General features: G+C 35.3%; 1 protein-coding gene across 1 annotated transcript in view; it reads right to left on the bottom strand.

Moving 5' to 3' along the window:
• The window catches only part of LOC149227292 (uncharacterized), a 162841-nt gene that overhangs the window by 9473 nt on the left and 127706 nt on the right, over window positions 1-25662 (bottom strand). The window contains exons 3-5 of the mRNA XM_089380455.1: window positions 12647-14514; window positions 12187-12300; window positions 11979-12038 (exon numbers count right to left, since the gene is read on the bottom strand). Of these exons, the coding sequence (XP_089236581.1) occupies window positions 11979-12038; window positions 12187-12300; window positions 12647-14443 (1971 nt within the window). The 5' untranslated portion in view covers window positions 14444-14514. The remainder of the gene's footprint in view (window positions 1-11978; window positions 12039-12186; window positions 12301-12646; window positions 14515-25662) is intronic.

Here is a 25662-nt window from a genome sequence, read left to right as displayed (position 1 = left end):
TGAAGGATTCAAGTGTTCTGAATCTATTTTTACCATATATTTCTCCTGTAGATGCTTCTATTCAGTTGTATTTTCAATTTGAGCATTTAATAAAAACAAGGACAAGCCCGGTTGGGAGCTTTGGACCCAGCAGACGTAGCCCTGGAGGGGGTGAACTGCTTTATAAACTTCTTTTGCATTTGTGGTTGATTTATTTTGCAGAACAAATTCGTTTTAATGTGTTAAACAGTAAAATGAAATAACTCTGCTATGCTTAAATGGGTCATAAACAGCTGAAAATTTCATGTGTTTTCTTTCTCCAAGACATGGAAATCTTTTAAACATGTTTAATTCTGAATTGAATACCTTGCAAACAAATCTCAAGTAGTTTCAAATTCAGATTATCTTGAGTACCGCAAGACAAATTCAAGGGTTCCCTTTAGATAGGAATCTTCTTTTCACTACTTGCAGTAGAGTTTATTTTGATGCAGCTTGAGACTATGTAACCAATCCTACTAGTTGCATACTTTATGGCCTTGATGTTTTCACATAGTAGGCTTCCAATCATTAACTTGTACAATGTTTTATTTTCTTCTCAAGATTCATCATATTTACTCTATTTACAACCTATGACCATGGGTGTGCTGACCAATGCACAATATTCCTTGATGTACTTGGTTTGTTAAATGAATAGCCCTTTGTTGGATTGAGAAATCTCTATATCAAGAAAGAATAATTGTTCACCCAGAATAGAGATCTCAAATTCCTTTTGCATTTCCATTACTAACTCTTTGCACGTTCATAGCCTCTCCAAAAATAATATCATCTACATATACCATGATAATCAATTGATTTTCTCCTTCTTTCTTGATGTAGAGATTATTTTTAGTAATTCCTCTTTTGAATCCTTATTGTTGTAGATATCGGTTAAGTCTTAAACACTAGGCTCTGGAAGCTTTCTTTAGCCCATAAAGTGCTTTCTTCAATTTTCATGCATGTTCCTTATTTTTTTATAATAAGAACCATTCTCATTGTTCAATGTATACTTATTCCTCTAGATTTCCATTGAGAAAGGACGATTTGACATCTATTTGATAGAATCTGAAGTTCTTGAAACTTGTAAGTGCCAAAAATAATTTAATAGGTTATAGTCTTTCAATGGGGGCAAATATTTCTTCAAAATCAATACCTTCAACTTGAGCATAGTCTTTTCAAACTAAACTTGCTTTATTTCTTATTACTTGACCATCTTCATTCAAATTGTTTCTAAAAACAAACCACATGGTGTCAATCACTTTTTATTTTTTGGTCTTGAAACAATTTCCCATGTCTCACTCTTCTCAATTTAATTTAGCTCTTCTTCCATATAATCAAACCATTACTTGTCTTCACTAGCTTCTATGAAATTCTTAGTCTCAATTTTAGATAGAAAGGAGAAATGTACATGTTATGATCCATTTGCTAATCTTTGTCTATTCCGGACTCATGTATCTTAATCACCAATAATTAGATTTTCCTTAATGATTCTTATGGATGAATATTCATGTTGTCATTGTATCTTGATGTTTTGTTTCTTCTTCTTCTTCTTCTTCTTCTTCTTCTTCTTCTTCTTCTTCTTCTTCCTTGCAACTCGTCTTTTCTGAATGTTTATTTGCTTGTGATTTCTCATTTTAAGGAATTGCTTCATCCATTTAAACGTTTGTACTTTCTACAATTTTTGCAATGATTTGTTGTAACATCTATAAGCCTTCAATCTTGATGAATAACCAAGAAATATACCTTCACCAACTCTAGAGTTAAAATTTCCTAAATCCTCGTCATCTCTCTTTATGTAGCACTTTCTCCCGAAAGCTTTGAAGTATTTGACTGCTACTAGTCTATCCTTTTATAGTTCATAAGGTGTTTTGTTGTTTTTGAATTTGATTTACCCTCTATTCAAAATGTAGACTATGGTCCTAACCGCTTCTCTCCAAAACATGTTTTATATCTTTGATCCATCCAGCTTTTATGTTTATGTTTTTCCTTTCTGCCACTCTATTCTATTGTCTAGTTCTTGTAACTAAAAGAATGTATTTTTATTCCACGAGACTCACAAGACTCTTCAAATTCATTTGAGATAAATTCACCTCCTTGATTTCATCTCAAGTACTTGATTTTTAAATCAGTTTTATTTTCAAATAAGAATTTGAAAGCTTTAAACTTCTCAAATGCATCTAATTTACGTTGAGGAAGGCAACCCATGTCATCCTTGAGTAATCATCAATGAGCAACATGAAGTAATTTTCACCTTGTAGACTGTTTGTTCTTGAAGGCCCACAAAGATTTATATGAACATCTTCTAGTGAATTCATTATTGAGTACTCATTTCTCTTAAAGCTTGTCCTTATCTACTTCCCATGCTACCACTACCCACAAATAGTGTTTGAAGGTTTTGTAATCTTTAGCATGTCTCTCACTTCTTCTTTGGTGTTGATTTTCACTTGAGTATCAAAGTTCATATGGCCCATTCTTATATTTCATAACTAGCTTTAATATAGTAGTACCATATAACATTTTTCTCCCTTTATCTCATTAAGGATATATACACTATTTTATTTTTTATTTGCATATGCAACTAATTTTCCTATGCATGCCTTCCTTATCTCACAACCATGATAATAAAATGTGAGAATGTGTCCTTGATCACACATTTTACTTACATGAAAATAATTATGATTCAAACCTTCAACATATATGACATTGTTGTTTTTGTCTTTCCATTATTGAGACTACGAGTATCTTTTCAAGTTATCCTTGCGGTAGAATTATTTACAAATATCACACTACCTTCATGAAATTTTTCCAAAGTGAAAAAATTTCTTTGGCGACCTATCACGCAGCTTCAAAATACACTATCAATGTACCATTGGATTCCTTTTTTTGGGTATGAAGTGAAGTTTGTACAAGCATAAATTTCTCCTTCTTTAGCTCTTCTTACCCCTTTCTCTCCAAAATTTTGTGTATTCTTTGGTAAGGGTGTCTGCTTCCTTGTTTTGTCTAGTAGATTCTATAATACCACTTCTACAAAAATGTGTTACGTGACAATGTTGTTGCACTCATAACATACAACATTGTAATCAAATAAGGTGGCAAAAAAATTATAGTTTCTATTTGAAAACCCATTAGTACTTCTATTTTTGTTCCATGCATTAGTATTTCTTGCAAGTGCTCTACAATATATTGCTTTATGACCAAATTGATTGCAAGAAAATCAATAACCAATAAAGGAGTTTCAGTATCGAGTTGTGCAAACCACCTTGATGGAAAATATCTTATGAATTCTTCAATGTTGTCATTGTGAGAAAGGTCAAGTTTATGTAGAAATTTGTTTTATTTATTCATGTTTCCTTCATTTTAGATGGATATTTTGAGAACATAAACATAGATTTTATATTTTCATTCATTTAGTTTCTTTGGTGGCCTTCTATCCAAATAATTTGAATTTTCTTTAGGATTCTTCTTATTCATACCATAGACAAGATCAATCTTAATGAATGGTGACTTTTGACAAATGATGATTTCATCTGATGTGTTAGTATTCTTTTCAAACTTTAAGCCTCTATTCAACTAAGCAGTTGACTTATCTATTTCCTTTCTTAAGGAAACAATTTTATCTTCTAGCTTCTTGCAATTCTTTTCTTTTTCCTTCAACTAGACTCTCATAAAATTCTTCTATATTTTTTCCTCTTGTAGTTGAACCTTTAGGCTAATAATACCCTATTATCTTTCTTCAGGGATTTATGACATCTTTGATCTTGCATCATGGCACTCCTCTTTATATTTCTATAGATACTCCTTTTGTTTCAAATTTGTTTTCTTAATATTCTTTATTTCAAATAGGGCACAATGAGTTCTTCTTCAAGATCCACTTGTTCATTTGTTTCAATACTTTCCAAGACAAAAACATGCCACATCATCATGCATCTTCCTTGGTGCCACATCATAGTGACATGTCACCTCACAACATCCCCGACCACATAGCTAAAACATTGAAACCCCTTGGGTGTACTTTGACTCACCACATCAACATCTACCACACCAGGCTCTTATTAGGCTTCGAAATTGTCGGGAGGAAAGCCTGATATCAAAGTTTTGAACTACCAATGCTCAACCTCCTCAAACTTGATACTAAATGGAAAAACATCCTAATATCTAAAAAAAATTCACCCATATCACCTCTAGCCATTTCCTATCACTTGGCCTCCTGTTGTGCAATCTGATCCATGCCATACCATGTATTCTCACTAAGTCAGTTGCCACATGGCTGAGACATGGAAATATTATCCCATGTCAGTTTACCACATTACTTGCCACATGGCCTGCCTCATGGAAATTCCATATCACCATATTTTTCACATAGAATTTGTATTAGGATTATTATGTATAGAGACTAAACCCTAACTACCAGAGTTTTTCTCTCTTGATACATGACCACCATATGCCTAATGCTTGATTGTTGATATCTATTAATTTTCATCCCCCAAACATTTGGTCTATTTTAATTGACATATATGTCATATTCTGTTAGTGTCAGTGGTTTCATGTCAATTGTTTCTTGGGGTTTAACTAACACCACATACCCAATGTCTTGATCCATCACTTGACCAGTCCCAAAATCTTCCAATCTCTATTAATTGTTCAACAACGTGGGTTCTATTAGTATCAAAGATTCTAGGTAGTGAAATACCTAACCGATAGGGCACAATATCCAAATGTCTTGATAACAATAACTTGATAACTTGAAACTCCCTCCAACTAGCTCCAAGTCATGGGCCCCTTGTCATCCATTTGACCAAGGGATGAAGCCAATGACTTTGTTCCCCAAATTTACAAACTTGTTCCATACAGATCTAGAAATGCAATTGGTCAATCCTTGAATTTCCAAACATCTGCTACATAACTCTATAAATTTAATGAGTTAATCCTTAAATTTTCAAGGCAATCCCCAAATTTCTATGCTTTTAATAAATCTTCCAAGCATATTCCAAGGTTTGAAACCTTCGATGATTAGTCCCGGAATTTTTTCCAAGGAAAGTAGGTTAGAAAGGTAGGGCCAAAGTCTTAACTTATGTCTATAGACTAGAAGGGAATTTCACAAGAATATAAGCTACCCAAGGTACTATTAAAAATTAACTCAAGATAAAACCAAATTTACTGAGAAAAACATTAACATAGCAACGAAACTCAAACATGCAAACATAACACCATGTTTACCCTAGGAAAACCTGAACACTGGGAAAATCCCAACTAAGGGAGTTCCATTAGATTCGTTGGCAAAACCATTGGCCAAGTCAGCCAAGTGATCCTTCACCACTCACATCCCTTGGTCCATTACAATAGAGTCTTCACCTAGGCTTCTAAAGGCTTCACTCATGAATCCATGGGCACAAAACCATGGGAAACCAAAAAACCATGGGCTCAAAACCACTACTGTTGACCTAATCAACATTGACTCTTTCCTTGAGTCAATTTTACCTAAAAATTCCCCCTTAAACCTTAACTTGGGATTTCCCTTGACCAAATCCAACCAAATCATCCAAGTGAGTTAGCCTCGTTCACTCTATCCCTTGTCCCCCTCAAAGTCTATACCCAAGTTATCGTGCTCCTTATCACCTAGTTCTAACACTAGATTTTACTAGAAATTTCCCAGGGTTATGCATGCCTTACGAGGTCTTACAATAGTATGCCTATTTACATGCAATTTGAAAATTTGACTCCATTATGAAATTTTTTTTATTGATCCAACATTTATGTTACAATCCTCTCACCTTAACATGCTTTCAGCCTCATACTCTTCTATTTACAAATAATTTTCATGGCTACATCTCACCAATAAAACTATCATCTCATTGAAACATTTATACAAACCCTTTGCGAGCATCCTTGACATATATTTCCATGGCTCTTGACCATGATTTCCTATGGCATAAAACATGCAAGCCCCCGATCTCTATCACATGTTGTATTTTGTAATCGATACAACATTGTTCCATAATCTCTTCATTCCACTACTCACGATGTCCTATGCTAGGAATTCTCAGGCTTCTATAACATCGTTGTGATCTTCACCAATTGTTGTTGGGCATTGGAGCATATGCTCCCAATAAGTGTGAAAATTTGTAACTGCAACATATAATTCCCGACGATATCACTCTCTCCTTGGAGTATAAACTCCACTTCTTAAGGTATAAAATCTTGATGGTGTGATTGGTAGGATCCTTTGCAACAATTGTTCCAATGAGACTCCCATAGTAGTTTACCATAGAATATCTAAGAAGCTTCCATGCTTCCTTTTCACTATGACTCTCCTCATGTGACCCTATCCCTAGTTGTACCTTCACCTGATCCCCTACAGTACTATTGACTAATTCATTTCTCACATTAATTTCTCCTACAACCATATTGATGGGCCCATTTATCTCATTGCTAATAATTTCATTCACTCATGGCCACCATAGTTGACTCGAATACTCTAAGTCAAATGGCCCATTCTAGTTGTGTTTATAAATGTCTCAACCACATCGAGCTTTGTCCTCTACAAGAACCTATCTTGTCTACAAGAACCTATCTTGCCTTCATTAGATTTCACTTGCTTCCAATGAGAATTTTGATAATTCCCACATCAAGTACATGTGAAGTTCTTCTATCCAGCGATAGATGTTTTGGAAAGTCTTGTACCTGCCGTAGGGATATGAAAATTTTACATCTTTGAATTATTCCTAACTAGTCATGCACTTTACACAGCCTCCACATGGATCCTCTCCTCTATGTTCCACAGTGAGGTAGGTTCCTTCAAATTTCTTCAACTATAACTTTCCACTCTATACTCTACACAAATCTCTTCAAAAAATGGTTTTCCAAGTATCCTTTATCCATCGGTCACACACAGGCACAATTCTTCACATTTTTCACCAGGAAAAAATAACCCTTGGCAATAGAGGTGTCCCCCTAAAGCCGCACTCAAATCTGATACCATCTTAAGAATTAACCTGAGAGAAAACCAAATTTACTAAGATAAACATTAACGCAACCAGAAAACTCAAATGCGCAATCATAACACCATGTTTACCCTAGGAAAACCCCAACTCTAGGGAGAAACCCAGCTAGCATAATTCCATTTTATACCTTGGACAGAACCCTAGCCAAACTAGCCAAGTGAGCCTTCACTATTGGCATCCCCTATCCCATTACAATAGCGTCTTCACCTAGCCTTTTAAAGGCTTCATCACATAAATCCATGGGAACAAAACCATGGGAAACCAAAAACCCGTCGACCCAAAACCACTATTATTGACCTAGTCAACATTGACTCTTCCCCCAAGTCAAGTTTACCTAATAGATACTTCTTGAAACTATAGAGACCTTCACCAACCATGGGGGTACCCATATACTTCATATCTCAAGCATAAACCGATCAATTCTCAAATGAATTCAAAGAAGTCATTGTATATAATTTTCCTCCTCTAAAGCCTCCATGCCTTCTCTCTCAATCTAGTGTATCCTTACAACTAATCAACAATCCAATTAGGTGTACATCATGGATCTTTAAACCTCTAGTTGGCCTCGTAAATGGACAAACACTTTCACTTACTAGAAACTTCAAACCCTTTAAGAGGCTTCCACCATTCAAGAGTTCCTTCGTGAATTCAAGAGTTCCTTAGTGAACTCTATAGTATTTTATTTTAGCCATTTTGATAGAAATAGTTATTTTGAGTCTCCTCTTTGAAATGAAGGCTTCTACTCTTACACCTAATTCCACACCAACAATGAACTTCTAATTACCACAAACATTTAACTCAAAGAGTTTTTTGATCTAACCAGTCCTAACCAAACTCAGTTGTTAAGACTCACAAAGGGCCTTTCATACCAAAACAAACCATCCTAGTTTTCCACAGGGTTGAGGAGTCATCCTCCCCTATCTTCTTAGTCTTCACTTCATATAAGATAAGGCCTATAGAAATGATGAAATATTAACCAATACCAAGACTAAAATCTAACAATCCTATTCTCTTAAAAATAGATGATAGGAGAAGATAAGGATCCAAAAGAAAGAATATGAAGGCTATATAGCCATTAAAACCAAATTTATCATTTCATTTCTTAGACAACCTCACATACCCCATAATACTCATTCAGAAGACAAAAACATAACTAGTGCAAATCATTAACATCATTTCCTTTTCATTAATAGGATTTAGATTGCAAAGATGCATCCCACAAGTCTACTTATCTAATCTTAATTATTCGTTTAAGACCTCCAATCCCTACAAGCGTGCATAGATCATCTCACAAACCATTTTTGATTTGAACCCTTCCACATTTTATTATGGAAATATTTGTATAATATCATAGTAGCTTTGGTGAAATTGACAAAATAGTACCCTAGGTTGCACCAATTTTTGAAATCAATTGTTAAGTACACAAAATCGAAGGAAGACTCAACTTCATCCAAGCCCACACTAGTGAAGACACTTTTCATTGTCATTGTGGTGGCAGTATGTTTCAACTTGAAATTTTGTTCTACTACTTGTTCTTTTAAGAAGTGATACTTGATTACAATGTACTCTCTTATCAAGTGCATAACGTGATTTTTTGAAATATTTATTTTGCTTTTGTTGTCACAAAGTGTTGAAATTGGATGATCATACTCTACCTTAATATCTCTCAGTGTTTTCTTCATCAAAAGAACTTATGTGCAACATGATGCTAATGATATATACTTGGCCTCTCTTTTGGATCAAGAAACTAAATATTATTTCTTGACCACTCGGGACACTAGATTTTCACCCAGAAAGAATGCTCCTCCACTTGTATGTTTCCTATCATCTAGCACTCCCTACCCAATCTGCATCCATATATTATACTAGAGTAAAATATTCACCTCTTTAGTACCAAAAACCAAATTCAAGGGTTCCCTTCAGATAGGAATCTTCTTTTCACTACTTGCAATAGAGCTTATTTTGATGCAGCTTGAGACTATGCAACCAATCCTGCTAGTTGCATAGTGTATGGCCTTAATGTTGTCACATAGTAGGCTTCCAATCATTAACTTGTACAATGTTTTATTTTCTTCTCAAGATTCATCCTATTTACTCAATTTACAACCTATGACCATGGGTGTGCTGAACAATGCACAATATTCCTTGATGTACTTGGTTTGTTAAATGAATACGCCTTTGCTAGATTGATAAATCTCTAAACTAAGAAAAAATAATTGTTCAGTAAGCATAGAGATCTCAAATTCCTTTTGCATTTTGCATTACTAACTCTTTGCACGTTTTTTTCATAGCCTCTCCAAAAATAATATCATCTACATATACCACGATAATCAGTTGATTTTCTCCTTCTTTCTTGGTGTACAGATTATTTTTAGTAATTCCTCTTTTGAATCCTTGTTGTTGTAGATATTTGTTAAGTCTTAAGCACTAGGCTCTCGAAGCTTGCTTTAGCCTATAAAGTGCTTTCTTCAATTTTCATACATGATCCTTATTTTTTGATAATAAGAACCCTTCTCATTTTTCAGTGTATACTTCTTCCTCTAGATTTCCATTGAGAAAGGCCAACTTGACATCTATTTGATAGAATTTGAAGTTCCTGAAACTTGTAAGTGGCAAAAAAATTTTAATAGGTTATAGTATTTCAATGGGGGAAAATATTTCTTCAAAATCAATACCTTCAACTTGAGCATAGTTTTTTCAAACAAAACTTGCTTTATTTTTTATTACTTGACCATATTCATTCAAATTTGTTTCTAAAAACAAACCATGTGACGTCAATCACATTTTTATTTTTTGGTCTTGAAACAATTTCGCATGTCTCACTCTTCTCAATTTAATTTTGCTCTTCTTTCATATCATCAAACCATTTCTTGTCTTCACTAGCTTCTACGAAATTCTTAGTCTCAATTTTAGATAGAAAGGAGAAATGTGCATGTCATGATCCACTTTCTAATCTTTGTCTAGGCCATACTCATGTATCTTAGTCACCAATAATTAGATTATCCTTATTGATTCTTATCGATGAATCTTGATGTTGTATTTGTATCTTGATGTTTTGTTTCTTCTTCTTCCTTGCAACTCATCTTTTCTGAATGTTTATTTGTTTGTGATTTATCATTTTAAGGAATTTCTTCATCCATTTTAACATTTGTACTTTCTACAATTTTTGCAATGCTTTGTCGTAACATCTATAAGCCTTACCTCTTGATGAATAACCAAGAAAGATACGTTCATCAACTCTAGAGTTAAAATTTCCTAAATCCTCGCCATCTCTCTTTATGTAGCACTTTCTCCCGAAAGCTTTGAAGTATTTGACTGCTAATAATGTATCCTTCCATAGTTCATAAGGTGTTTTGTTGTTGTTGACTTTTATTTACCCTCTATTCAAAATGTACACTATGGTCCTAACCTCTTCTCTCCAAAACATGTTTGATAGCTTTGATCCATCCAACATTGTTCTATCCATCTCTTGTATGTTTATGTTCTTTCTTTCAGCCACTCTATTCCATTGTGTAGTTCTTGTAACTAAAAGAATGTATTTTTATTCCACAAAACTCACAAAACTCTCCAAATTCATTTGAGATAAATTCACCTCCTTGATTTCATCTCAAGTTCTTGATTTTTAATTAGTTTCCTTTTCAAATAAGAATTTGAAAGCTTTAAACTTCTCAAATGCATCTAGTTTTTGTTGAGGAAGGCAACCCATGTCATCCTTGAGTAATCATCAATGAGAAACATGAAGTAATTTTCACCTTGAATACTTTGTGTCCTTGAAGGCCCACAAATATTTATATCAACAACATCCAGTGGCTTCATTATTGAGTACTCATTTCTCTTAAAGCTTGTTCTTATCTACTTCCCATGCTAACACTACCTGTAAATAGTGTTTGAAGGTTTTGTAATCTTTAGCAGGTCTCTCACTTCTTCTTTGGTGTTGATTTTCACTCGAGTATCAAAATTCATATGGCCCATTCTTATATGTCATAACTAGCTTTAATATAGTAGTACCATACAACATTTTTCTCCCTTTGTCTCATTAAGAATATATACACTATTTTATTTTTTATTTGTATATACAACTAATTTTCCTATGCATGACTTCCTTATCTCACAACCTTAGACAATAAAATGTGAGAATGTGTCCTTGATCACACATTTTACTTACATGAAAAAAATTATGATTCAAACCTTTAACATATTTGATATTGTTGTTTAGTCTTTCCATTATTGAAACTAAGAGTACCTTTTCAAGTTATCCTTGCGGTAGCATTATTTCCAAATACCGCATTATTTCCAAATATCACACTACCTTCATGAACTTTTTCCAAAGTGAAATACTTTCTCTTGTCACGTGGCTTGAAAATTCACTATCAATGTACCATTGGATTCCTTTGTTTTGGGTATGAAGTGCAGTTTGTACAAAGCATAAATTTTTTCTTCTTAGCTCTTCTTACTTTTTTTTTTTCAAAATTTTATGGATTCATTGCTAAAAGTGTCTTCTTCCTTGTTTTATCTAGAAATTCTATCACTTTTACAAAAATGTCATAACATACACCATTGTTATTTGTAATCAAATAAGGTGGCAAAAAAATTATAACTTCCATTTGAAAACCCATTATAAGTTATAAAAGTGATATGCATTATGTTGGAATATTAAAACGCTGATAATTTGATCAAAATTTTGGAGATACATTTTTATCTCACTTAAAATAAATAAATACACTGTAATATATGCTAATTTTTAAAATGATTTTAATAGAGAGGGCAGACATCAAGACTAATGCTGAAGAGAATATATTGAACGCAATGAATTTAGTGTAGAGGGTAGACATCAAGCTTGATGAAGCACAAAATATATTTAGAAAATTGATCTACTGTGATTGGCAACATTTACGCACTTGGCTGTATTAATTGACGTAACAGATAGAAGCTGATCAGTGACAGTTACTCTATCCTACTTACAGTTGGAATATCTGAGCTAGTCGATGCCTGACCAGCGGGTCCTCCGGGTCCTACGCCAGCCTGTAGAATAAACAAAAAAAATCCACGTAATTGTAATATAAATTTGAATAGGTTAAATTAATATAAAATTAATTTAACCTATTAAGCTGATTATTAATTGACGTAACAGATAGAAGCTGATCAGTGACAGTTACTCTATCTTACTTACAGTTGGACTATGTGAGCTAGTCGATACCTGACCACCTCCAGGTTTTCCGGGTCTTTCGGGAGGATCTCCGAGACCTCTGGGAAGACCTCCCCGTCCCCCGCGTTCTACGCCAGCCTGTAGAATAAACAAAATAAATCCACCTAATTGTAAGATAAATTTGAATAGGTTAAATTAATATAAAATTAAAAATAAATTCATAATGGAAAATAAGTTTTCTTTAGTTTTTATTATTTATAGTAGCTTTAGAATAATATGTATAAAGTAATTGAGTTCAATTATATCTCTAAATTAAATTTAAAAATAATCTTAACAAAATAGAAATAGTAATATATATATATATATAAAATAATTCTTCTGAAATACAATGAAAGATATCCAGAGATGTACTTTTCCTGAAAAATGGATAAATTAAAGTAAATAAATGATATTAACATATAGATTTATGTTAATTAATTTGTACCTCTTTCAGTACTCCCTGTGCTTTAGCTGATAAAATGGCCACATCCACTATTTCTTCTTCCATGCCCTCTTTAGCCAATTCCCTGCACTTTTGTACCACTGCTTTCTTGAGGCCTTGTGTCATGTAAGAATAATAAACGCTTGCCAATACGCGCTGTAACCAAGCGATTTTATTAATTTCATGTAATAAATAAGGATCGATGACTTCCCCTGTATTGAACAAGCAACACTCAGCAACTTCCGTCGAGGACAAAGAATTCTGCAGATTAGGTTGTTGCCATCGTTCTCTGAGTTGTCTTAGTGGCTCTTTGATCTCCGTCTCCAGCCTCCGCGGATTTTTATTCCAACTGCGCTGGAGACTATTGAACTCTTCATTGGCTTGCGGACCGAGTGATTTGACTTCCTCGTTTAAACCGTCAACGAAGTCCATGTATTCCCATCCTTGAGTGTAACATTGCATAGCTTTTCCAATAACAAAAGCATCTTGAATAGCAGAAGCATGACTGTCTTCATAAGAGTAGATCATAAAACGGATCAATGAGACTGCTGTCCTCTTCCACGAGTTTCTGTTAGCTCGCTGCAACTGCTCCGCCTTTCCTCTGGCAGCTGCACCTTCTGCGGTCGTTGTTCCGAGCCCTATAAGTAAGTCAGTCAATTCTCTGGAACTGCGCCTACGGTCTTCTTGCTCCAGATACCTTTTTACATTTCTGAAGCCCGATTGATTGGCTTTCCACAGGCTCCTGGAATTCTCTCCTGGAAGTAGTAAGGTTTCCAAAGTCAATTGGTACAAGGGAAATTCAACGTCGTCGACAACACCTGTTGGTCTTCCAAGGTCGGGCGGACGCGGTGCAAAAACTGTAAAGAGTTCCTCTACACAACGCCATGCATTCCTGGGTGATAATGAAATATCAGCGTAAGTCGCCCATCTGACAAGAAGGACGATCCATCCTATTAGGACGATTACACGCTGACCAAAAATCACAAAGTGAACCAGCGTGCTTTTAGTCACACTATTGAGTGACTCATTATCTGTAAATGGAAGGTATATCTGTTTAATGACGTCGACCCCAATGCAAACTGTCACAACTATGAAGGCCGTTGAACATAAACCTGTTCTGACGAAGACATAATCAGGTTGGTAGAGACGCGCCGCAAGCCAACATTTGAGAACGTGATCCTTAATATCATCATATCTCGGTCTATCATAACACGAGAGTGCTGAAGGAACCTTTTCCGACCTGATCCTACAACTGTTTTTACCGCTGCTGATCGCCTTGAATAACAGCCAAAGCAAATATATAATCGCTGCGATTAGGATCATCGCAAATGATGATGCAGCAAGAGCACTCGACGAGTCATTTCGCTTCTCCACTTTCCAAATGAACCAAAGCTCAGAGACAACATCGGATATTATACTCAATGCCAATGCTGCAAGATTGCTCCCGTCCGTAATAGAGCCGGAACGGGCCATTCCTGGAAGCAAATAAGCAATGAGCACACACATCATAACTCTTCCGCTATCAATCACCAGCTGATTTTTAACCAAAATGGCCACCACCTCTTTTGTCTGGTACCTGCTACCTGAATATACCCTGATATGCGAATAATCGATGAAAGAGAGCAATTGAATAATAATGGCGCTGAGCACAAGTGCTTGTCCTGGAATCCAGGGAACACGTCTCTTCGACGCCTTCCCCAAATCCCATAACAGCAAAACTATAACTGCAACCAACCAAAAAAGCCAGAATACCAGATCTTCCGTCCTGGGAAGAATTATAGCGTCCACTTCTTTTTCCATATCAATTACACCGAAGACGCTGCTTTGAGGAGGGTGTATCCCTAATAACGACTAGTCTCGCTGAAACTTGTCTGCATTTACAATTCGACGATAGATTCAAAGAAGCATAAATAGACTCAAACAATCATACAAATGGCATTCGTAGGTAGGATAAAAATGGAAGAAAGAAAAACAAAGTGGAAATCAAAATGCCAGAAAATCTGATTCAAAATGACCATAACTGAAACGAACAGAAAATATTAATTAATAAAACATTATTAAAATATTAAACAATATTAATTAATAAACCATTCAAAATGAATAAAACATTGAATATTAAACCTTAATAAACCATTGAAGATTAATAAAACATTATTAAAACATTGAATATTAAACATTATTAAAATATTAAATATTAATAAAACATTAAAAATTAATAAATCGTTAAGCATTGAATATGATAAAATATTAAACATTAATAAAAAAAATGAAACAATGAACCTGAATTAAAGATGAAAAATTAATAAAACATTAAACATCATTAAAACATTAAACATTAAAAAAGCATTAAACATGGATAAAACATTAAATATTCGTAATATATTGTAGCTAAAAGCATTATAACTATAGAATATTGTGAACATTTAGAAAAAAGAGATTATAAATATTGAATGGAAAAATACAAATATAAAAAACAAAATATAGAGGTTTAAATATATTTGAAGATATAATTATAAACATTGAAATATAAAATAATGATACAAAATATAGATTAAAATATGAGATTTTTAAATAAATTATTAAAGAAAATAATATATATAATTTAAGTTGGAAAAAATAAGAAAATAGAATAATAAAATTTATGAATATTGTAAATATATATAGCTTGAGTGGGCCTAATGGTTAAGAGCATGTGTTTCCTCCTAAGAGGTTACAGATTCAAAACTAGAGGGGGTAGAGTATGTATGCCTTCATAGACTTAGCAGTCAAAATCGTTGCGTGGAGGTGGGTCCCTTGTCCCACAAACAAGGGGGTCTCATACACCAATTTGGTGTCTAGCTTGGCTGTGACCTTAAAAATGGATATACATATACATATAAAAAATATTGGAAATCTACAGTGATGTGTTGTACAGTGATGTGTTGTTTGACGGTAAGTGACATGGGCTATGCCCAGGCAGACCGGAGATCAAATCTCATTGAGTACATTGACCTGCTGTGGTGGCGGCTAAAGGGGCGGATTCCCCTTTCCCGTGAGTCTGCCCTTGCTAAAATCATAGGAACTTAGTATACCCCACTTGCAGGTGGTTGGTTATGCTCTTGGTGTTATAGTGGCAGCGTTGAGATTGGAAATATTCTATAAAATATAAATATGGGAAAAAATAATATATGAAGTTTAATAATAATAATAATAATAATAATATATATATATATATATATATATATATTAAAAAGATTTGAAATTTATAATATTGAAAAATATAGATTCCAAATATTCTAAAATTTAGACTAAATGTGACATTTAAAAAATGAAATGTTGAGAATTTAGAAAATAAAAATAAAAAGTATTTTATAAGGAGAAGCACAAAAAAAATATGGAATTTTTTATTTTAAAAGAAAAAAATAATATTTGATGTTAGGAAAAATAAAATGAAGATAGAGATATTTATATATGAAATATGTAATTTTGAAAATAGAGATATTTATATATAGAATATGTAATTTTTAAATAAATTATTAAAGAAAATATATGAGTGGACCTAATGGTTAAGAGCATGTGTTTCCTCTTAAGAGGTCACAGGTTCAAAACCAGACGGGGTAGAGTATCTATAGCTATGAAGAGGTGGGTCCCTTGTCCCACAAACAAAGGGGTTCTCATACACCAATTTGGTGTAGAATAACAAAATTTAAGAATATTATAAATGTTAGAAATATTACAAAATTTACAAAAAAAAAAGGGTTTATTAATAATTAAAATATATATATATATATATATATATATATATATATATATATATATATATAAGTTTTAAAGTTGATAATATTGAAAAATATGCATTTCAAATATTCAAAATTGGAAAAAATCAAATGAAAATATGGATATTTATATGTCGAATATGAGATGTTGGAAATTGAATTTGAATATTGAAATTATATTTGAAATTGAAACATTTGAACAATAGGGGGTAATGAGAATGTTAATTTCTTTTGGAAAATGCATAAAAGGAAGTGATATTGGTAAGAAGGCGTTACTACTGGTGTTTTGGAAGATGTCTCGATTTTGTTCATGGAGGTGGAGGAAGGAAACTAGAAACGAAAACAATCGAGGCAGTTCAAAATTATATTGGCGGGACGACGTTTTTGAACTACATCTTTGTGCATGTTCCTTTCCTCTAGTTTCTGTTACTCGGGTTCGTAGCATTTCTGGGTGGTTGGCGAATGTTGGTGGGATCCTGGGCTCGATTTGGGACGGTGTCAATTGTTGCTAGGGTTGAGTTGCATAGATTTTCTTTTGGTCTTCCGTGGCCTTTAAAAGGTCTGCCTCCCTTCCTATGGTTTTTTTTTGGATAATGAATTGCGAAGAAAGAAAGGATTTTTTTTTCTATAATGACAAATGATGTGCGAGTGTGGACATAAGGTCCATGAGTCACGTGAACAGTTCATTAGCCTTCGTAGAGACCCGAGTTAGTTACCAGGCCCAACTCGCTAGGTAGCAGCCTGGAAAAGCAGTCACGGGTTCTCTTAGAGGTCTCGGGTTGTCGTTATGGGATTTTTGAAATTGGTAAACTACACAGTACCATAATGATAATGTAACAACCCTCGATAAAAATCCATGTAAAAAATATAAGACCATGGTCAATGGGACACATACTCCAAGTTGAATGGTGCGCAAGACATCCTAGTGGGTGTTCATTTTGGTTATTATGGCTAAAGGAAAATGGCAAAGGCATTGACAAAGGCTTTGGAAAGGCAAAATGACATTTTTGGCACATTTGTTTATGAAAATAATGGAAATTAGCAGAAAAGGGAGGTGAAAGGTAACACATTGCATGTGAGAAGGAAAATGAAGGAAAATAATGGAAAATGAAAGAAATATAGGCCTCATTGATAAAAAGGCTTATGAGGATCAGTTGGCAAGCTTGATCAATTCAATTTTGGAGCTCTCTCATTATTCTCTCTCTCACTCTTGGGAAGCAAAGATCAAGCAAGGGAAAGCAGGATCAAGCAGTTACAATAGGATTCTTTGCAGGTATTGATTTTCATGTGTGATTTCCTTGCTAGATTTGGCATGCAAGGTATTGGATGTGGTTCTTTTATTGTTATGGCATGGGTCGTGTCAGGTGTGACAGTGTCTTTTAGCCTAGGATTACCATTTCCTGATAGCCTTGATGAGATGGGTTCTCATACTTCAGTTGAGATGGATCACTGGATGGATTCGAAGCTGAGTGGGGTGGAACTCCTAAATGACAAACACATGGCTTAGTGGTCCCTGAACCAGACTATGGATCACAGTAAAGCCACTGGCCTAGTAACCCCTGAGCTAGACTGTGGGTTGTGGTAAAGTCAGGATTGTGTGCCTCGGTGGACATAGGAATCCTTGCCGGTAAATGGTCGTATATACGGTAAATCCAAGAGGTGGATTTCCCTCCGTTGGACCTAGTAGTCCCAGGATGGGATGTACGGTAAAGCTTGGAGAGTGGGTTTCAGTGTAGGGCCTAATGATACCTAGATCGTATTGTGGATTACAGTAAAGCCTAAGAGATTAGGAGGCACTAAAAATCCTCACAGTGTTGGTGGAGAACTCCGATAGCATCCATTCTTGTTTTGTTATTGCTAGGTTGTGTTATATTCTTTCCATGACTACCCCATGTGTAGGGGGTCCACAGCCATTGTCAGGGGGTCATAGGGGGGTGGCTACCACCCTTGTCGAGGGGTAAGTAGGGGGGCGGTAGCCCCCCTGCACAAGATCCATGGAAATGCCCTGGGAATTTTTTTTTAACCTTATATTAGGTGGGCGGACCTACCTATGGTTTTCTACATGGATTTTTCACATGGTTTTGGACATGATGGTTTTCAGTCCATGGTATTTTGTAAATCCGGTCAAGGGAACTACAGTTAAGTTCTAATCCAGGGTTAATAGATTGGGGTGTATGGATGCTTCGACATGTATATATATGTATTGTAACATTGAAAAGAATAATAATAATGAAAAATAAATCTAGTAGTCCCCATTTTGGGATCCAGAGGATAATATCTATGTATATTTGTTTTATGTTTTATGCTCTCACCATTGTTTATTTTTTGTCTTTAGAATTCATATGTAGGTAATTATTTCACAGGGCTAAAACCTACATTTGGTATCAGAGTTGTTTTGGCTTCAAGGAGACACCTTTGTTGCTAAGGGGTTTTTTTCTCAGGTCTATGGTAGACCATGTTCAGTGGGAGATCTACGAGATCGATTTTTGTGGTGAAAAAAGATGGCGAGCAATGGAAAGATAGAAATAGAGAAATTTAATGGTCAGAGTTTTGATTTGTGGAAACTCAAGATGGAGGATCTGCTAGTGGATAAAGATCAGTGGATCGCAGTAGATCCAGGTACTAAACCAACAACAATGTTAGTTGAATACTGGGCGAAGTTGGATCAGAAGGCAAAGAGCACAATAGTATTGCTGAATGTATCAGGGGAAGCTTCAGCGAAGGCTTTGTGGGACAAGTTATGGACTTTGTACCAATATAAGTCTCTAGTGAATAAAATGTTCCTACAAAAAAAGTTGTATAACCTGAAGATGAAAGATGGAGACTTAGTGACAGAGCATATGAATGCATTTAATACTATGGTAAGCCAGTTATTATCTGTTCATATTAAGATTTCAGATGAAGATAAGCGCATTAGTTTTTTGTGTTCTCTACTAGATTCGCGGGATAGTCTAGTTGTTGCAATACGTAGCAATGCAACTGCCTTGTAGTTTAATGAAATAGTCTCATCCTTGTTGTCGGAGGAGATAAGACAGAAAAATATGGAGGGTCATAATAGTGATGTGTTCTCTATACGAGGGTGATCCTAGAACAAAAACAAAAATAAGTCCTCGAGTGGGAGATCTAAATCTCCAAGAAAACATGTAAAGGTGTGCTCAAAATGCAGAAAGGAAGGGCACTTCAAAAGGGATTGTAAATATAAATCTCTTGAGAAAGGAAAGTGTTCTGATGATGCTCCTTCTACATAGAGGAAAACCACCTTAAATGAAGTTGGGGATGTGTACTTGGCTTCTTCTTCAAGTACACATGTAGATCATGAAGCATGGTTGATTAAATCAGGTGCATCCTTTCACTTCACTCCCTATAGAGAGTGGTTTTGCGAGTATGAGAAATATGATGGCGGCGATGTCTTCTTAGGGGATGAAAGGAAGGCTATAATTGTTGGTCGTGCAAAAGTCAAGTTGAAGTTGCAAGGTGGAAGGATTAGAACACTTTCAGGTGTTCTACATATTCCTGCATTGGCCAAAAAGATGATTTCTATAAGCAAGTTGGATGATGCAGGTGTAAAAATAGAGTTCGAAAAAGATACCTGCAAGATGGTTCAGGGAGCACTGGTATTGATGTGGGGAGTTCGGGTTGGAACTCTCTACAAGCTTCAAGATAGCACTGTTATTAATGGGTGCAATAGTTCTATGGTTCCTGGAAGTGGAACAGAAAATCTAGTGATCTCTGGAGAAAAGACCATGCTATGGGATCAAAGGCTTAGACATATTGGATAGAAGGTCCTTCAAATACGTCATGGTAAAGGTATGATAGAAGGTATGTCTAATAGCTCTCTGGATTTTGAATTATGTGAAAATTATGTATATGGGAAGCATAATCGGGTGAGTTTCCCTTCTGGTGGTAAGAGGGTGAAACATACATTATAGTTTGTGCAGAGTGATGTGTTTGGACCTGTCTCGGTTCCATCACTGAGAAATTTTGTGCACTATGTATCATTTATAGATGACTTCTCAAAGAATACATGGATATATTTCCTCAAGAAGAAATCTGAAGTCTTTGACAGGTTTAAATAATTTAAGGCTCTGGTGGAAAACCAGACAGAGAAGAAGATAAAGGTGTTGAGGACAGATAACGGTGGAGATTTTTGCAAGATGGAATTTGAAGAGATTTGTAAGAAGTGTGGTATAGCAGGAAGAAGACTACTCCATACACACCTAAACAAAATGGAGTTTCAGAAAGAATGAACAAGATGTTGATGGAAAGGGCAAGAAGCATGCTCAGTGGTGCCGTATTAGGATAGAATTCTGGGAAGAGGTGGTGGAGATTGAATGTTACGTGGTCAACAGATCACCTTCATCAGTGCACCATCAGCGTTGGAGGATAAGACTCCATAAGAGGTATGGTCTGGTAAGAAACCTTCTCTTTCACATCTAAGGGTATTTGGATATGATGCATATGTACATGTTTCAAAGGAGAAATGAACAAAGTTAGTTAGTAAATCTAAAAAATGCATCTTTATTGGGTATAAGGATGGTTTAAAAGGTTATAATCTTTGGAACCAAGAAACAAGGAAAGTTGTGTACATCCGAGATGTGGTGTTTAGAGAGGTGAAATATGTTATTAAACATGAAGTCCTACCAAACGAGCATGAGAAGATATAATTTGAGCTAAAGGAGGAAGAATCAGACTCATAAGAGGAATTAGAAGATGAAGAGCCACAAACTCTGACTGCAAGGAGATCAATTCGAGAAAGCATGAAAACAAAAAGGTATAGTCCATCTATTTTCTGTTCAATTTTTTCTTTATCTATTACTGATGATGATCCCAGAACTATGAGGGAAGCAGTAGATTCAGAGGATGGAAAACTCTGGAAAGAGGCCATGGTTGATGAAATGACATCTTTGCACAATGATGAGGCTTGGGATCTCGTGGAGTTGGTGGCTAGAAGGAAATCCATTGGCAACAAATGGATGTTCAAGAAGAAGAAGAATGAAGAAGGAAAGGTGGAGAAATACAAAGCTCAGTTGGTAGCAAAAGGTTATTCCCAGGTGTCAGGAATTGATTTTGGTGATATTTTTTCTCCTGTTTCCAAGGTAGCTTCTATTATATTACTTTTATCTATTGTTGCTGCTTTTGATTTGAGGTAGAGAAGATGGATGTGAAGACAAAATTTCTTCATGGGGATCTAGAAGAAGAGATCTACATGAAGCAACCTGAAGGCTTTGTGGTGAAGGGTAAGAAAGAACTAGTATGCAAGTTAAAAAAGTCTCTGTATGGGTTAAAACAATCACGAAGGATGTGGCATCAAAAATTTGATACATTTATACGGGGACTTGGCTTCACCAGAATCAAAGAAGATCATTGTATGTATTTTAAATTAATTGGTGACCATTTTATTTATCTGGTCTTGTATGTGAATGATATGTTTCTGGTTGGAAATTAAGAAGAAATTATCCAGGATTTGAAGACCCAATTGTCCTCCAAGTTCGACATTAAAGATCCTGGTGCTGCAAACTATATTTTTGGCATGGAAATTAAATGAGATTGGGAAAAGAGGAAGCTCTGGTTAAACCAGAAGAAGTATGTCGAGACAATACTGTAGAGGTTTAATATGCAGGATAGTAAATCGGTGAAGGTTCATATTCCTGTAGGTGTAAAGTTATCTATTGAACAGTGTCCTAAGACACAAGAAGAGGAAGAGAACATGTCTCATGTTCCATATGCAAGTGCAGTCGGTAGCCTGATGTATGAAATGGTATGTACTAAACCAGACATTGCACATACAGTGGGAGTATTGAGTAGGTTTATGTCAAAACCATAGAAAGAGAATTGGATAGTACTGAAGTGGATTTTCAGATATTTGCGTGGCACTAGTGATTATGTTTTGTGTTATCAAGGAAGACTAGGATTGGACAGAGTTGTGGACATCTTTTGATTTTTTTATGCGGAGTCGGTTGGAGATTTGGATCAGAGAAGATCTACAAGTGGGTATGTGTTGAACCTATTTGGAGGTACAGTTAGTTCCAGGATGAGTAAGAGACATTTTGTAGTGGAACTTTCAACTACAAAAGGCAGAATACATGGTAGCCACTCCTACAAGCAAGGAAGCAGTTTCGTCACAGAGATTGTGTTAAAGTATGGGGTTAGTACAACAAGCTATAAGGATAGATTGTGATAGCCAAAGTGCAATTTTATTGGCAAAGAACTTTGCTTATCATTCAAAGGCAAAGCACATTGTTGTTCAGTATCACTTTGTGAGGAATATGATTGAGGACAAAAAGGCGTTGTTGGTAAAGGTGGACACTTTGAAGAATACTGCAGATGCATTGAAAATGTCTGTGAGAATTGAGAAGTTCTCTTGGTGTAGAGAAACAATGGGCATTGCAGGGCTAGATCAATGATTAAGCTCTCCTATGAATCCCTGTGGAAATAAAACAAGAAGTGGGAGAATGTTAGGTTGTGTTATATTGTTTTCACGACTACCCCACATGCGAGGGAGGGAAGGGGGCTGGAAGGCCCCCCTATACGTTGTGTAGGGCACTGCTACCCCCTTTGTCGAGGGGTAAGCAAGGGGGTGGTAGCCCCCTTGCAGGGGGTTCAGGGCAACGCCCCGAGAATTTTTTTTGGACCCTATATTAGGTGGGTGGTGCTACCTATGGTTTTGTGCATGGATTTCACACATGTTTTTGGGCATGATGGTTTTCATTCCATGGTATTTTGTAGATCCAACCAAGTGAACTACGGTTATGTTCTAATCCATGGTGATTGGGGTTTATGAATGCTTCGACATGTATATATATGTGTTGTAACATTGAAAGAAATATAATGAAAAATTAATCTGGTAGTCCAGATTTTGGGATCTTGGGGAAAATCTTTGTTTATATCTATTTTATGTTTTATGTTCTTGCTATTATTTATTTTATGTTTTTAGAATTCATATGCAGGTAATTTTTGTAAAGGGTTAAAACCTACAGTTATGAGTCTCACATTCATGCTTAGAATATGACATGGGGTGATTGGATGAAGAGAGACTTGGCTCAGCCAATCTATGGTTGGGTGGAATGTGGTAGTCCCATATCTAGTTGGTTTTTCATTCATTAATGAGAAATTCATTCCCTTGGTTCTCATGTGTAAATGTATTGGTTTATATGTGGATTTTACGGCTGATATTTTTATGGTATTTCTATTTTCACTATGTTGGTTATATGTATGTTTTATGACAACATCTATGTATGGCTCTTAGTGTTTTTAATTGTAAATGAGTGGACAATGTATCTATGACCTAATAGATGATAATGCAGCAAATGACATGAGAGAACAATGGTTTTTATCAATTATCACATAGAAATCTCTATTCTTAATTCTATTGTTTACACCTATAGATTACATGTTTGTGATATGTTTGACAAAATCTTTGTCATGGCTAGTAGGGGTCTGGTTAAGGGTTTGTTTAACTAGTTGCTTCTACTCCATTGTTTTCTTGTTATTTTACTGCTCTTAAGATATCATTCCATTTTGGGCAGTGACCTGGGCTCTGGGCCGAAAAAAGTGGCTCAAATCCCAAGGACGTTGGCACATAACTAGAAAAATTGGTCCCTGGAAATTGGCATGCAGGCCTGTGAGAGTGTCCAGAGGTCCCTAGATGTTGGCATGCCCCTAGCAAGAGAGCATCTAGAGGGAAAGTGATCATAAGCTTCAGTGGGACCCAGGGGCAAGTTGCCTGAAGTGTTGACATGGTTCTCAGGGGTCCTGTAGCTGATGTGGAAGGTCTTTATGTTGTGTTTCTGTCAATTCCATTTCCTTAAGGTCACATAGGAGGTTGAATCCAATAATAGCAGCCTCCCATCGCATGTACCCTGGTTGGCCACTTACTTGGGTAGATGTGGGAGGAGGGTGTTACAGATAAGAAATAGCTACGTTGTTTTTTAATTTTTTCTGTAATGGAAAATGATGTGCGAGTGTCAACATAAGGTCCATGAGCCATGTGACCATTTCATTAGGCTCTGTAGAGACGTGGGTTAGTTACCAGACTCATCTAGCTAGGCAACAACCTGGAAAAACTATCCCGAGTTCTCTTAGATGTCCAAGGTTTTTTTTATGAGATTTTTGAAATTTATAAACTACATAGTACCACAATGATAAAAAATAGTTGTGTTGTCGAAATCTTTAACCAAGATGTCTAACAAAAAAAATGACCAAAATATGAGATAGTCGAAAGAATACAGGAAGTCTATTTGAGTTAAGCGATAAATGAAGCAGAAACCCTGAGGGTTTTGAAAATAATGTACTGTAAATATATCAAATATAAATTTTGTAAATATTCAACTGGAAAACATTCAGGTCCAAAACAAGTTAAAACTCGGAGCTAAAGACTTTGATAAACCCCATATATATAGTGAGGTTGTGGTTATGGGATTTTTTGAAATTTTTAAAGTGCACAATTAAGCAAAGTGATAAATGAAGAAGAAACCCTTATGGTTTTAACAATATTGTAATGTAGATATTTGAAGAATTTTTGTTTTAAACAATCAGATTCAAAACATTGAGCTTGAAAACATTCAGGTCGAAAACAGGTTAAACATCAGACCTCAGGACTTTCATAGACTCGATATATATAATGATGTTGTGGTTATGGGATTTTTTAAATTCCTAAATGATAGAGAACCGCAACAATAAAAATTTACTTCACTGACGACATCTTGAAGAAAAATTGTGAAATACAAAAAATGACGAAATTCTCAGATAGTCGAAAGAATACATGCAACTCTATTTCAATTAATTGATAAATGAAGCAGAAACCCTTAGAGTTTTGAAATTATTGTTCTGTAACATTTAATAGAAACATATTCAAAATATTTCGAACATAACAGTTCTAGCATAACATTTAATAAAAACATATGGAAAGTATGAAAATAATCATGTTGTTTCAGTAAACAATTGTCTAGTAAACCCTAACTACCCTTGGATAGGGCATTCTTTTACAATGGGAGAATAGATAGTGGTGTCTACAATCCACCAAGAAAAAAAAATTGAAGAAAAGAAGCAACAAGCTCATATTATTAAGAACTTGGCTAATCTGAGAAGGAGAGGCACAGCTGGGAACGAGCCGACAACCATACCTGCATAGCAAAGACAGGGAATTTGCTAATTAATAATATGAGCGCTTGAGATATCAAAAGAAAAATGTGAGGCAAGAAATTGGGTGCCTCCCTGAGAAAACAAAGTCACAAATGTAAGTGGCTAGAGGAATTCGTTCCCTGG

The sequence above is a fragment of the Pinus tabuliformis genome, chromosome J (genome assembly GCF_031772625.1).
Source record: "Pinus tabuliformis cultivar Carrire ecotype Pingquan chromosome J, CPIR1, whole genome shotgun sequence".
NCBI lineage: Eukaryota > Viridiplantae > Streptophyta > Pinopsida > Pinales > Pinaceae > Pinus > Pinus tabuliformis.
Note: the sequence above shows the minus strand (reverse complement) of the source record. Positions and strands in the feature narration are given on the sequence as shown.